The sequence below is a fragment of the Ptychodera flava genome, chromosome 10, assembly GCF_041260155.1.
Source record: "Ptychodera flava strain L36383 chromosome 10, AS_Pfla_20210202, whole genome shotgun sequence".
Lineage (NCBI taxonomy): Eukaryota > Metazoa > Hemichordata > Enteropneusta > Ptychoderidae > Ptychodera > Ptychodera flava.
Genome location: NC_091937.1, coordinates 9779994 through 9793171, shown reverse-complemented (window position 1 = coordinate 9793171; position 13178 = coordinate 9779994). Strand labels below are relative to the sequence as shown.

The 13178-nt window shown below is 37.0% G+C and overlaps 1 protein-coding gene across 1 annotated transcript in view; it reads right to left on the bottom strand.

The window, feature by feature from the left end:
• LOC139141939 (cation-independent mannose-6-phosphate receptor-like) overlaps positions 1-13178 on the bottom strand; it is a 59010-nt gene that overhangs the window by 6195 nt on the left and 39637 nt on the right. The window contains exons 30-43 of the mRNA XM_070711714.1: positions 12568-12714; positions 12051-12233; positions 11593-11788; positions 11073-11149; positions 9454-9614; positions 7406-7536; positions 6308-6452; positions 5835-5912; positions 5417-5500; positions 4612-4805; positions 3501-3607; positions 1509-1594; positions 831-983; positions 2-74 (exon numbers count right to left, since the gene is read on the bottom strand). Coding sequence (XP_070567815.1) covers positions 2-74; positions 831-983; positions 1509-1594; positions 3501-3607; positions 4612-4805; positions 5417-5500; positions 5835-5912; positions 6308-6452; positions 7406-7536; positions 9454-9614; positions 11073-11149; positions 11593-11788; positions 12051-12233; positions 12568-12714 — 1815 coding nt within the window. The remainder of the gene's footprint in view (position 1; positions 75-830; positions 984-1508; positions 1595-3500; positions 3608-4611; positions 4806-5416; positions 5501-5834; positions 5913-6307; positions 6453-7405; positions 7537-9453; positions 9615-11072; positions 11150-11592; positions 11789-12050; positions 12234-12567; positions 12715-13178) is intronic.

Below are 13178 nucleotides of genomic sequence, written 5' to 3'. Positions count from 1 at the left end.
CCTTGGAGTATTTGTAAGATGGAACTGCGGCAGCAGGGCAGCAACATCTCCTCATACGTCCTGCAAACGCTGATCTGCAAATAGAAGTGTGAAATTTGTAATTATTAAAGCTTTGTCAAATGCAATTGCACTGTAAGAAATATCGAGATCGTTGTTTTTGTGTAGCAGCTCTTGTACTTGGGAACAGTCTAACTCTCTTCCATTATGTATCTCGGTCATGTGCAAACTTTGGAACTGACTACACGAACAAATTACATAACAGTTACGAATATTTGAAATTCAAAATGGCCACCATCCCTGTGTTAACTCTATGGTGAAAAATAAAATTTTTCAATTTACGAAAAACTAAGCAGGTGAAATTTTTTTACACCCAGATCTTTAACATGAGCCCAACAAGTGGTAGACCAGAACAGAATTGTAAAATTTGAGAATCTCAATATCTATCCCTTAGGCGCATTCTGCCTTAACCCTTTCACCACCATGGTTTGGCCCAATTGTTATCAATGGTAAATGTGGACCTGTTTACAGGGAATTGGGGGTGAACAGGTTAAAGGTATTGGTATTACAGTTCATTGTAAAGCAGGCCATGTCAGACCAATAGAAAAGCAGTGAAGACAAACATTATTTCAGGCTGAAATCAATTCTGTGTTATCGTATAGAAATTTACATCTGTCGAAAGGCAAGATTAGATTTCTGTCTTAACATACCATACTGCTAACTCATCTTGCCTGTCATCACACACGATACTGCCAACTCATAGAATACATTACTAAATATCTCCAGATTCACGTCCAGTAACAGTGTAACTGAAAATGTGACAACACAATTACCTTCTTTCTGGTTTGTGGAAGACGATGAGCAGAATACACACACCAATGGCTACCAGGACGACCATGATAACTATGGCGACAGTCTTGGGATTTTTGCGTATGGCTGCTGACAGCCTACCACCAGGTCCCAAATCCTCCTCATTTGGGTAAACACTGTTATTTGAGAGATTGGAAGTAAAACCATCAATTCAAGAGCTGTAAGAGGTAATGTACATGTATACTATTATGGAAACCTACCAAGAACTATACAAACCTGGCAAGGTTTTTACATTACACCTTTACTGCATGTTAATTTTGATACCTTGGTGATAAGTTTCAAAAATCAGCCAGGCTTGATAGGTGTATATGTGCTACTGTTGTCAGATGTTTGATATTGAAACTGAACGGTGTCATCTCAATTTCTCCAAATAATGTCAGCTACTATGTATAGCTATCTACATTGCAGCTATCCAAATCTACACACTATGTGTATTTCAGTATGTCTATTTCACCATGTGGGTATGAAGCAAAGAAAAATGCTCTGTGTTTCCAGTTTGATTCGATTTGGCTGATTTTAACTCTGCAAATCTGTTGCATGTCAGATAGGTTATCAAAGAGATAGATGGCATGGTGTTATTTCAATGTACCATTCTAAGCACAGTGTTGGAAACACATTTCACTGAATTACAAAATACTCACACTTTAGGATGGATGCAGACAGCTGATGTGTACCAACTGAAGAAATAGTGGCAGTTGTTGGATTCATATGAAAATTCAGGCTTTCCCTGTAAGGTGAAACAAACACAAAGTCTTAGACTCATTGCACAACTGGACACAGCATCAAACAATATTCTGCTGTTTGGCATTGCTTTGTGTGTATGTATATCGTACCATTCACCACTTGCGAAATACGGCTGTATTATTGTCTATGCAACTCAAAGCATAGGAAATTTTCATTGTATTTTATACATTTTATAGTACACATACTATTTTGCATACTTGAAGAGGTCAAACTACTCATAACAATCACAAAACACCATCAAAAAAACACAAACGCAACATCTATGCCATGAATGAGGGGAAAAATCACTGAAGTCTCCCCTTTTCTCTTCCATTTTGTATTGATAACCCACTATTAACTATTCTACACAAGGTTCCAAGCAGGTCAGGGCTGAACTGATTCCCTGCACAGCAACCCCAGGGAGACTTTTACTGTGCACTGGATAACAAGTCATCGTTGATGACACAGTCCCCACTTGTTAATGGGCACTTTGATTACATGTCCTAAGAGCATAGAGTCCTCTTCATTAGTTGAGACATGCCCAAGTTTTGGCTAAGGACACGAAAAAATTGTAACAAAATGGCTGCCATGCAGCCATATTGGATCATATCAAGAAACAAATTGACATACATATGTATGACATAGGTTAATGTCCTTGTACCAACTTTGAATAAAATCGGTTAAGATATGCCTTAGAGTATTATGGCCCTCGACATGAAAAAATCGTAATAAAATGGCCGCAAGGCAGCCATATTGGATCGTATCACATAACAAATTGACATGCATGTGTATGACATTAGTCAATCTCCTTGTACCAACTTTGAATAAAATCTGTTGAAACATGTCTGAGTTATTGCTCTGTACATGAAAATATCGTAATAAAATGGCTGCCTAGCGGCCATATTGGATCGTATCACATAACAAATTGACGTACATATGTAAGACATAGGTCAATGTCCTTGTACCAACTTTGAATAAAATCGGTTGAGATTTGCCTGAGTTATGCCTCTGCATATGAAAAAATCGTAATAAAATGGCCACACAGCAGCCATATTGGATTGTATCACAAAACAAATTGACATGCATATCTATGACATTGGTCAATGTCCTTGTACCAACTTTGAATAAAATCGGTTAAAACATGTCTGAGTTATGGCACTGTATATGAAAATATTGTAATAAAATGGCCGCCTGGCAGCCATATTGGATCGTATCACAAAACAAATCGACGTGCATATCTATGACATTGGTCAATGTCCTTGTACCAACTTTGAATAAAATCGGTTGCAACATGTCTGAGATCTGGCTCTGTACATGAAAAAATCGTAATAAAATGGCCGCCTGGCGGCCATATTGGATCGTATCACAAAACAAAATGACATGCATATCTATGACATTGGTCAATGTCCTTGTACCAACTTTGAATAAAATCGGTTGAAACATGTCTGAGTTATGGCTCTGTACATGAAAAAATCGTAATAAATGGCCGCCTGGCAGCCATATTGGATCGTATCACAAAACAAAATGACGTGCATATTTATGACATTGGTCAATGTCATTGTACCAACTTTGAATAAATTTGGTTGAAACATGTCTGAGTTATGGCTCTGTACATGAAAAAATCGTAATAAAATGGCCGCCTGGCGGCATATTGGATCGTATCACAAACAAATCGACGTGCATCTGTATGACATATGAAGTAATCCTTGTACCAAGTTTGAATGAAATCGCTTCTTGCATCTCTGAGATATCTGCGTGAACGGACGCACGCACGCACGCACGCACGCACGCACGCACGCACGCACGCACACACGCACGCACGGACATGACCAAACCTATAAGTCCCCCCGGACGGTGTCCGTGGGGACTAATAAACCAACAAGACATGACTATTCGTATCATGAACTCACCACCCCAGCGTCTTCATCACAATGGAACACAATGGTTGAGTTGACATCTTCAGTTCCATCTTTGCCACACGTTCCTGGATTCGATACTACCATTTCAAGTTCATCAGCTGAATTGAACAGGAGAAAAAAGTGTTAACATATGAGAGGCTGAAGAAATTTAAATTTTTCTCTTGTAGATAACTTACCAGAAAGCTACTACATTTACCCCTGTTGGGAAAAATAAAAGGTTGGAAACCGTTGGCCAAAGCTACACTGCTGTGCAATTTCACACTAAATTATCCAAGTAAGTACAAGGCATACAGACCTTGGGTAATAGTACAGAAATGGGGCCGACTCGTACTCGCAGCGATTTTGAAGCTGTTATCCAATTGGTTGGCAGAATCGTACCGTTATAATGAAATAATACAAATAAACTCCCTAAGTTGCTGTAAATAGTGACAATCGACCAATCAGATATAACCTTGCAAACACGCTGCGAGTCAGCCGCAGAAATGTACCGGTAATGCAACCTTATTTGCAAATTATATTTCTGTATAAGGCAGAATGGGATAGGAATTTGTAGCCTCAAATTTAATACACTTTCTGATCTACCACTTGAGGGGCCTCATTTCAAACCCCTTGGAGAAAGAAAAATTTTCAGTTTCTTAGTTTTTTTTTAAATCACAAATTTTATGTTTCCCCATAGTTTAACACACAGATGGTGGCCATTTTGAATTTCAAATATCAATAAATGTTAGGTAATTTGTTTCTCTGGTACCAAAATTTGCACTGTGACTCCTGACTATTATTCTAGATTTGGGAAGAGAATGGTTGAAAGTTTCATTGGGGAAAGTTTGAGCAAAAGTTAAGTGGTTCAATTTCTCAGCGTGAGCTTCTTTAAGATGGAAATAGGAGTGTAGGGCTATTTTTGCCTCCCTAAAAGTACACGCATTACTCTGGTATCAAGATGCAACATTTCCCAGCTATGAGTCTGGCAAACATTTGTATAGGTGTCCAGTGGATAAACATAAGGGGGTTAACTGTCCTAGGACTCTCACAGCATGTAAACCTGATCACACGTGCCACTTGAGCTGTAAAAATTGCTTACTGGTTTCCCAACCAGCATACATACCTTCCATGAAGAAATTTGTGAACTGTGGTTTTCCGACATTTCTGTGGAAACTGTGGTCTTTCTTGACTTGGCATACAGCGGCACCTTCACAGTCAGCGTCCTCGGAGTCAAGGTCATGTAAACCTTCTCCATCAAGGCTGATCTTGTAAATGTAATGCTCAAGGTTGTCTCTGATGTCCCCTTCAACGTCATGACTGAGTGAAAAATAGATACCACCAATTTATGGCCCAATGGGATAAAATCTCATTCATTTTTGTTCCATAACTAAGGATTTCAGTCACCTATATCTAAAGCAGCCAACTGATGCTTTTTGGGATGGCCATGCAAAGAAAATAGCGCCCTCAATGCTGCATAAAGCTAAATGATGTTCTATAAGTCAATCTGGTTGATATGATGCTTTAGCATATAAAGACTTATGCAAATTTGTGATAACAAACAAAGACTGACAAAATTTTACTGCCTGCTATCCATTTCAAACATGTTTTCAGGAACAACAACGATGTGAATAGTTTCATAAGGCAATTTCTGATCAATACAAATATCGTATGAGCAAAGTATTCATCTTTTTACATCTCTAGAGTTCGACCGAAAGTCTGATGACTGCTACATAACTAATATTCTGAAGAACGATCGAAATTGCTTTTTTTGAGAGGGAAACAAGATCATGTAAAAGTAGCCATAGTAACAGACGATGATTTTCTTTACTGCTGTCTTGTGAAAACTATAGATTATTCTTTTTGTCTTGATATGAATTGTAAATAAAGGCTGTGAAATAACCAATCAGATCACGTGTACTGGTACTTACACTTTTCCCATCAGGGTTGAAAGGTCAATGACCCCTCCAGACACAGGGTCAGTGGTTTTACCTTTCACCATCTCAACTGGTTCTCTATGGTTGAAACAGAGATATGAGTGAGCCGTATTAAGTAACTTAAGGCAGTAAACCTATACACAATATGAAAGTATGTAACAAAATCAAAGTTCACCACAAGGAGACTTTGAGGAATGGGCCACCCCAGTTTTCATGAATAGTCTATTCATATGTTAATGACTATGCAAAAGAATACATTTCATGACAAAAGAGTATGCAAATTATACATTGTTATGTAAATTAGTCATCCTCAATATCTTCAAGCTGTGGATAGCGCTGAATCTCACTGAAAACAGTGAAAGGGCGAGAAAATGTTATTCCTATCACTTCCACACATAGGAATGAAACTCACCTCTCTGTACTGCAGGCTACATGGGACTTCCATTCAAAGTAAAATTCACAAACTCCTGACTCATCGGCCGTTGGAATCCTTGAAAAAAAAGATGGCAGAGATTGAGCCCTCAGTAGGGTTTTTGTGTCTCACTTATTTGAAGTTTCCATATGGGTGTGAGTTTGAATTAGATTGAGGACAACACAAATGAGTGAAGTAAAAATGACATTTTTTTGAGGCAGACTAACACAGCTGCTTCCATCTTGTTACATTTTCCGAGTATTTCTTACTATTTTATCATTATTTTATAAAAGTTTTGACATGAGGAAATACTTTCCTGAATTTGATAGAATTCTACCCAGGTCTCTCTCTCTCTCTCTCTCTCTCTCTCTCTCTCTCTCTCTCTCTCTCTCTTTCACTTAGTATACACTGCAAGTCAAATGCCATTCATTTTTCTAATTCTTGTTCTCAAAATTCATGAAATGTTCACACACCTCGTTATGACAGGGCCTCCGACGACTTTTGCACACTGGAATTCGATGACAGACCTGGCGCCAATTTCACGTCTTGACGTTCCTGTACTGCACACATTACTGCCCTCCGAGTACTCAACTAACAGCTTCATGTTGCCATCTTTACCTACATAAAATAATTATACATATCCATTCTATATATTGACAAGAGAATACTCTCTGAATGAGGGATCTCTTGATTTATAGAAAGAACTTATTGAAAGACTGAGACGATGCACTATCAGAGGACAATAACAAAGTCAAGGCTGACGAACACTGGATCCGTGTTACACTGTAGTAAACTTCAACATTATCTTAGGGGGTTTGGCTGTATTTGTTTCCCTATGAAAGTCACCCTCAGACAAGTACTGATTTTTACCGTAAAATCAGTACTTGTCTGAGGGTGACTTTGTGTGGTAAAAATTTTACCACACAGATGACGTGACCCAGTGTCCTGCAGGTGTGCCATCACATATCTCTACACTTCCCAAATGTCAAATTTTGAACCTAGCTTATTAGGAAAGCCCTATAAATTCTTCATGTCTACTAGATTTTCTGCTTTCAGATATCAAATCATATAATCCATGGATAAATCCTCAAAAAAGTAACTTTTAACGTTATATAAGGCCTGAAAATAATCCTGAAACTGACCCTCTTACTAATATTTTGAACATTTCCATTTATGATAAAGGGAGAAATCCGATCATCTATGTATAGAGATCAAAGAATGATCTTGACCTTTTGAAACTATGATGATGGTCACTGTTTTGGTTAGCAGCATGTGAAAAATATCCAAACAGTTGATTTTCAGTAAATGAGTAAACTTGAACTTGACTCCACACATGGTGTACGGCATGTACAATTCCAGTATGATCCGCCCCTGAGAACCACAGTGTCATAAAACTGCTGTACTAAACATCACTATGAACTCACGTAAGATATTGCGGGAGTTTTCCTGCATCTCAACGTATATTGTAATTTAATATGGCGCTGAAAATTTCCAAGGAGTTAAAATCATGTCTTTTTCTAAAAGTCTGTACTTGACATATCTCTAGCATACAAAATAATATTTTTACTCACTGTCAATTTTCATTGACTGCGTCTCCACTCTTCCTAGCGAGTCAAATGAACCGTCTGGTTTCCTACGACACACTGATGATCCTGATGGACATTTGGAATTTGACACTGGCAAACACAGGTTGATAAAGTACCTGAAGAAAGAGACAGATTTTATTATCCATGTACATGAGAGAATTTCATTATGTTAGAATGTGCCTGGGGATTGATATTCTTACTCTCAAACTTTTACTGTAACGATATTCTTTTGGCCTACCACTTGTGTGAGCTAATTTTGACATTTATGGAGTAAGTCATTTATCTTGAATGAGAATGTTCGAAACTTTGCTCAGGAAAAGTTTAAGCCTTTTCCTGCCAAGTCCATATTTCACCATAAAGTCAAGATGGTTAAAATTAATGAAACACAACACATTCCATATGGTGTATTTTAACATAATACTGAAGATTTGAAGGCTATTAAACATAAATACTGTAAACTTGATTTTTTGAGACTAAAGATGCTATAACAGACCAAGCCAAGTGGGTGAAAATACATCATGTTTTGGCTGAATACCGCTTTTTACTGACTTGGCCGATGGGGAAGTGATACTGTCTGGCAAAAACAGGGTTAAGTAAGTGCCAATATAATATCCTAAACAAGCGACCTAGCGGCCGATACAGCTCCGCTGTGTTTATGTAGAGAATAACTATTTTTGACACATGTTGATGAAGAAGGTGGAAATCTTTGATAGCTCAATGCAGTGGCCAGAAAAAAGTGGCTAAAATAGCTGCAAAAATACACAATAGAAGATTTCATCGTACTTTGAATATATCACATGCAGATTTCATCATAATTTCAATAAATGTCATTAAGGTGATCTGTAGGAACCTGTATACCAAATTGCAAAGCTATCAGATGAGTAGTTTTGGAAATACACATTTTTTGACCAAAAATGGCAAAAATTGCCCCAAAAATACAAAATTGCAGATTTCATCATAATTTCAATAAATATCATTTAGTTCATCTGTAGGAACCTGTATACCAAGTTTCAAAGCTATCAGATGAGTAGTTTTGGAAATACACATTTTTTGACCAAAAATGGCAAAAATTGCCCCCAAAATACAAAATTACAGATTTCATCAGAAATTCAATATATATTACTTAGTTCATCTATAGAAACCTGTATACCAAATTTCAAAACTATCAGACCAGTACTTTTTGGAAATACATTTTTTGACCAAAAATGGCAAAAATTGCCTTAAAAATGCAAATTTGCATATTTCTGCACAATTTGAACAAATCTAAAATAGATCATCCCTGGGACATATCTACCAAATATCAAAGCTATCTGACAGGTAGTTTTGAAGAAGAAGATTTTAAAGATTTTTTTACCAAAAATGACAAAAATTGCCTTAAAATACAATATGCAAATTTCACCACAATTTGAACAAATCTGACTGAAGTCACCCTAAGTAAACTGCATATCAAATTTCAAAACAATCAGACAAGCGGTTTCAGAGAAGAAGATTTTTTTACCAAAAACACCAAAAAATGCCCCAAAAATACAAATATGCAAATTTCACCACGATTTGAACAAACTTAAGTGAAGTCACCCCAAGTGAGCTGCATATAAAATTTCAAAGCAATTGGACTTGCGGTTTCAGAGGAGAAGGCAATTGTTGACGGACGACGGACGACGGAGGAAAATCAACCTATTTGATAAGCTCCGCGTCGCTGACAGCGGAGCTAAACAAGAACAAACATTTTTCAGTACAAAATATGAGTAAGTCAAAACTTCTTGACCAAATTTTCTATGCCAAACAGCTCTAGGCTTACTAAGGTGGCTTTTCTCAACCAATTTTTATACACAAAAAGGTGTTACTGAACTCCTTAATTGTAATAGCATGGAGAAAATAAAATACCTTAACTTCAACTAAGAATGTAATGAATGCAAAGAGAGTTTTTAGTAACTAGTAGTACACTGAAAATTGATAAATTATTTCTGTTTTGAGGTTACAATACTAGTATTTGTTTTAAATGTTTGTCTAATAATTCACTCAGAGTCACTCACACATTATTATATTCATCTTTGATTTCCCAGTCACCAGTGGTCTGTGAGAGGACGGTCAGGTCGTACGTCTGCCCATTGTAAGATGTTGCACATTGCTCATTGGTTGGGACACACACCAGACTGGTACGCCATTTGAACATGTACAGACACTCACCATGTGCCTGTGAGAGAAATCAACGGTCACATTGCATAGAAGTTCATGAGGAATAAGTTGTAATTTTTACATTCACTACACACAAAACAACTCTGAAAATCTTAAAATGTAAATTCCACAACATAACCAGGGACATGTGGAGTTACTAGTGTTTCCACTAAAACTAACTAACTATAATCACGTATAAATATGACATGTCCCATAAAATGTTGTTCTTTTAAATTACAGATTTTTCATTATAGGAAACGTAGTTGTTAATAGATTTTACATAACTATTGCAAGAAGTTACACCCTTACAATAAAAAATGTTTAAAAAATACCGCAATTATACGGTGTCGCTCAAATTTGATCAGAATTGGTACATACCAAAGATCAACTATAAGTGTTATTTCTATCTGTTCAGTGCAGGAAATTATACGTTGATATTATGACAATTTCTGCACAGTACAACCAGAAAAACAACAAGAAATATTTAAACCAGAAAATTAAGAATGACAAAAGTAAATAAGGTATGAAACTTTAGATACTGAAGGTCAACTTTAGCAACATGCATAGCAGAGAATCTTTCTACCATGGATGTACACAAATAGACATCCATATGGTTTCAGCAGATCTGTTAATATGTCACAGTTCATAAACAATGACAGGAAATGAACAATTAGCTGTTTCAGTTACTGCTACCACTCCCAAACATAATAGGTACCCTGCATACAAATAGGTTAAAGGTCAAAATCCTCTTATTCAGATGTGTGGGCTGATTCAGTTCACTGCCACCACTCCTGCACACTTGCAGTATTTCCCCTTTTCTTACCTCATTTGCACATTTTTGACACTGATGTGTTCATTTGAACAAATTCACATCTCAACCCCTACATCTACCTGTACACCAAATACTGAGACGGTAGCTTTGGCGGTATGGGAGCCTTTGTGTGTGACGGACATACATCCGAACATACCCACAAATATACAGACATACAGACGCCACTCGGACTCATCATATAAGCTCTTTTGGTATTTATATATAAACCAAATATGAGCTAAAAATTGAGCAGGTTACCAAGCGATAGGGAATTGTAGGCATGGCATAAACAAATAAATACAAATTTATTGGTACCATGTGTATTAAATATATACTATCGAGTTTATAGCAAAACTGTAGTGAAAACCACCATGCTTTAATCTGGATTGGAGAATCATTAGTATGTAATAGCTTTGCTGGCATACGTCAAAAAGGTATTAACCCTTTGACTGCTGTAATTTTTCCCAGCAAACTTTTAATGCAATATTTTACCAATTTTTGTGAACGTTTCTGTAAGTTTTTTCATAAATTTGGACCAAATGGATATCACATTTCATCGGCTACAGTTTTTTATCAGAACTTTGGCAAAAATCAGAAAAAACTGACTGTGCTATATTTTATAAAGGTGACAAAAACAGACTTTGGCACTCAAATGGTTAAACTTACTGAGAATAGTGTTGGTACTCCTGTTCCAGCAGATTCATCACATTCAAAGATTATGATTGTCTGTCGTTTTTCTGAGCCTGGAATTTGGAAGAGGTGGATAAAATTACATTTTGCTGAATGGTACATTTTAAACAACATATGTGGTTGGCTCATGTCACTAACGCTGACACTTTCATGAGTGCAATCCTTCAATGAAATCAAATGTAACAGCACAGATCATGTCACGAGCATATGTCAAAATAAACCAAAGGCCCTAGCTAACACATACCTCATGGTTGTGAAATCTGGAGCAACTCTGTATACTGCACAGCAACAGAAACCTACTGTTTCACTCAATAAACTATCATGATATTGCCTGTGCATATTATGTGGAAAACTTCTGTTCCAATTGCTGGTAGGCATCAGCAAAACCAGTTTGCATTATTTATAACATACTTGCAACGTCTTCTTTCCTGTACATTATTCCTTGACGATTTCAAAACGATCATTCGCTAATTATCCATAGATTTATTTGACTTACTTGCGGGACAGGTATCTCCGTTTGAATACACCAATTTCAACAACCCCTCTTCATAAATGAATTCTTGGGATGCGGTGCTGCCCAGGGATTGGTCAGGCTGTGATTTGAGGCAAACTCCGGCATTTTGACAGTTTCCGGTAGCCCCGGGGATTGCACTGCACACATTGATTTGATATTCAGAATTTCCAGCTGTAACCTGCCATTCAAAGAAGGAGTATGCTTTCATTGGGATGTAGAGACCATAATAATTAAGGGAGTATAGATCCCATCTTCTTCAAGAGCAAACCATTTTTGAAAACAACTATTCAATCTCTAAAACTACTTTTCCAAGAACGAATCACATTGACTTTACAACACAAAAAGTATGCTGGAAACAGCATTTGAGAAATAGGATATATATACCAAGAGAGAATAATATTCACTCCTTCTTTTTTCCATACACTGATTATTTCTCTTACCTTGTATAATGTACTGGCATCTTTGACAGTGAGAGAGCTAAGGTCAAATGTATGCTCTAGGGCAGAGTCATAATATGTACAATCCACCGTTGCTGGTGCTGGTGTGGAGGGTAGACACACCACGTTGGTCTCCCATTCCACAAGGTAGGTACAGTCTGTGTAGCCGGTCACTTCTGGCATTCCCTGCATTCAAAAATACCAGACATGGAAACAACATCGACAAAACAGTAGTTTCATTGTACAGAAAAACAGGTACAGCCTGTTTTATGCAGAAAAAATAGGTAACTGGTTGTAGTTTTGTACAGTGGGGCATTAATCACAGAAAAATTTGCTGACAGTGGACCTAAATTTTCACTAAAATATTGAAAATATTCTGTAACTTCAGCGTCAAATAAAACCTAATCCTGTCTTTCCCATTATGTAATCCTGATGTCCTACTTCATTATTGAAAGCAATAGGGTTGTACCATATTTCAGAGTGAGAGGTGTGATAACTGACAGGCTGGAGGAGTTTTTACCTGTGATATTCCAGGTAGGCAGTGGAATGTTATCATGGTGGATAACCTTCTGTGAGGTTCTTCAGGACATTTGGTTCCATTGACGTATTTCAGGACGACTTCACCGGCACCGTTGATGTACGGCTCTTGATGAAGATGACCAATGCTCTGAAAATTGTCATTAAAAAATAAAGATAATTTTCTCACTTTAAATTTGGATTCCTATATCCTTTCTTTCCGAATATCCATTCCTTTTGACCTGACAAGATTCATCACTTATTTGTATTGTCTGGGTGGCTGGAGTTGTGAAAAATGTTAGTTATCCAAAGATCGACTAAGATGACTTTCAACATTCCTTATACAGGAAATATAGAACAACTTCAATTGTTATGCTAAATATATGTCTTTGTGAAAGCTCATTCCAAATGAATAAAATACAGGGGGAGTTCAATTTTCATTCTGAATATATGAATTCTTAATTTCCATAAATAGGGACTTAAAATTCCAACTTGACTGCAGATTTATAGGTGCAAGATAAGTACTGGGCCTCATGTAAATGATGATTACAAAATACAAAGCACAATGTTCACAAATTTCTACGAGGCTTTCCAGAATATATAGTTTGGAAGGGC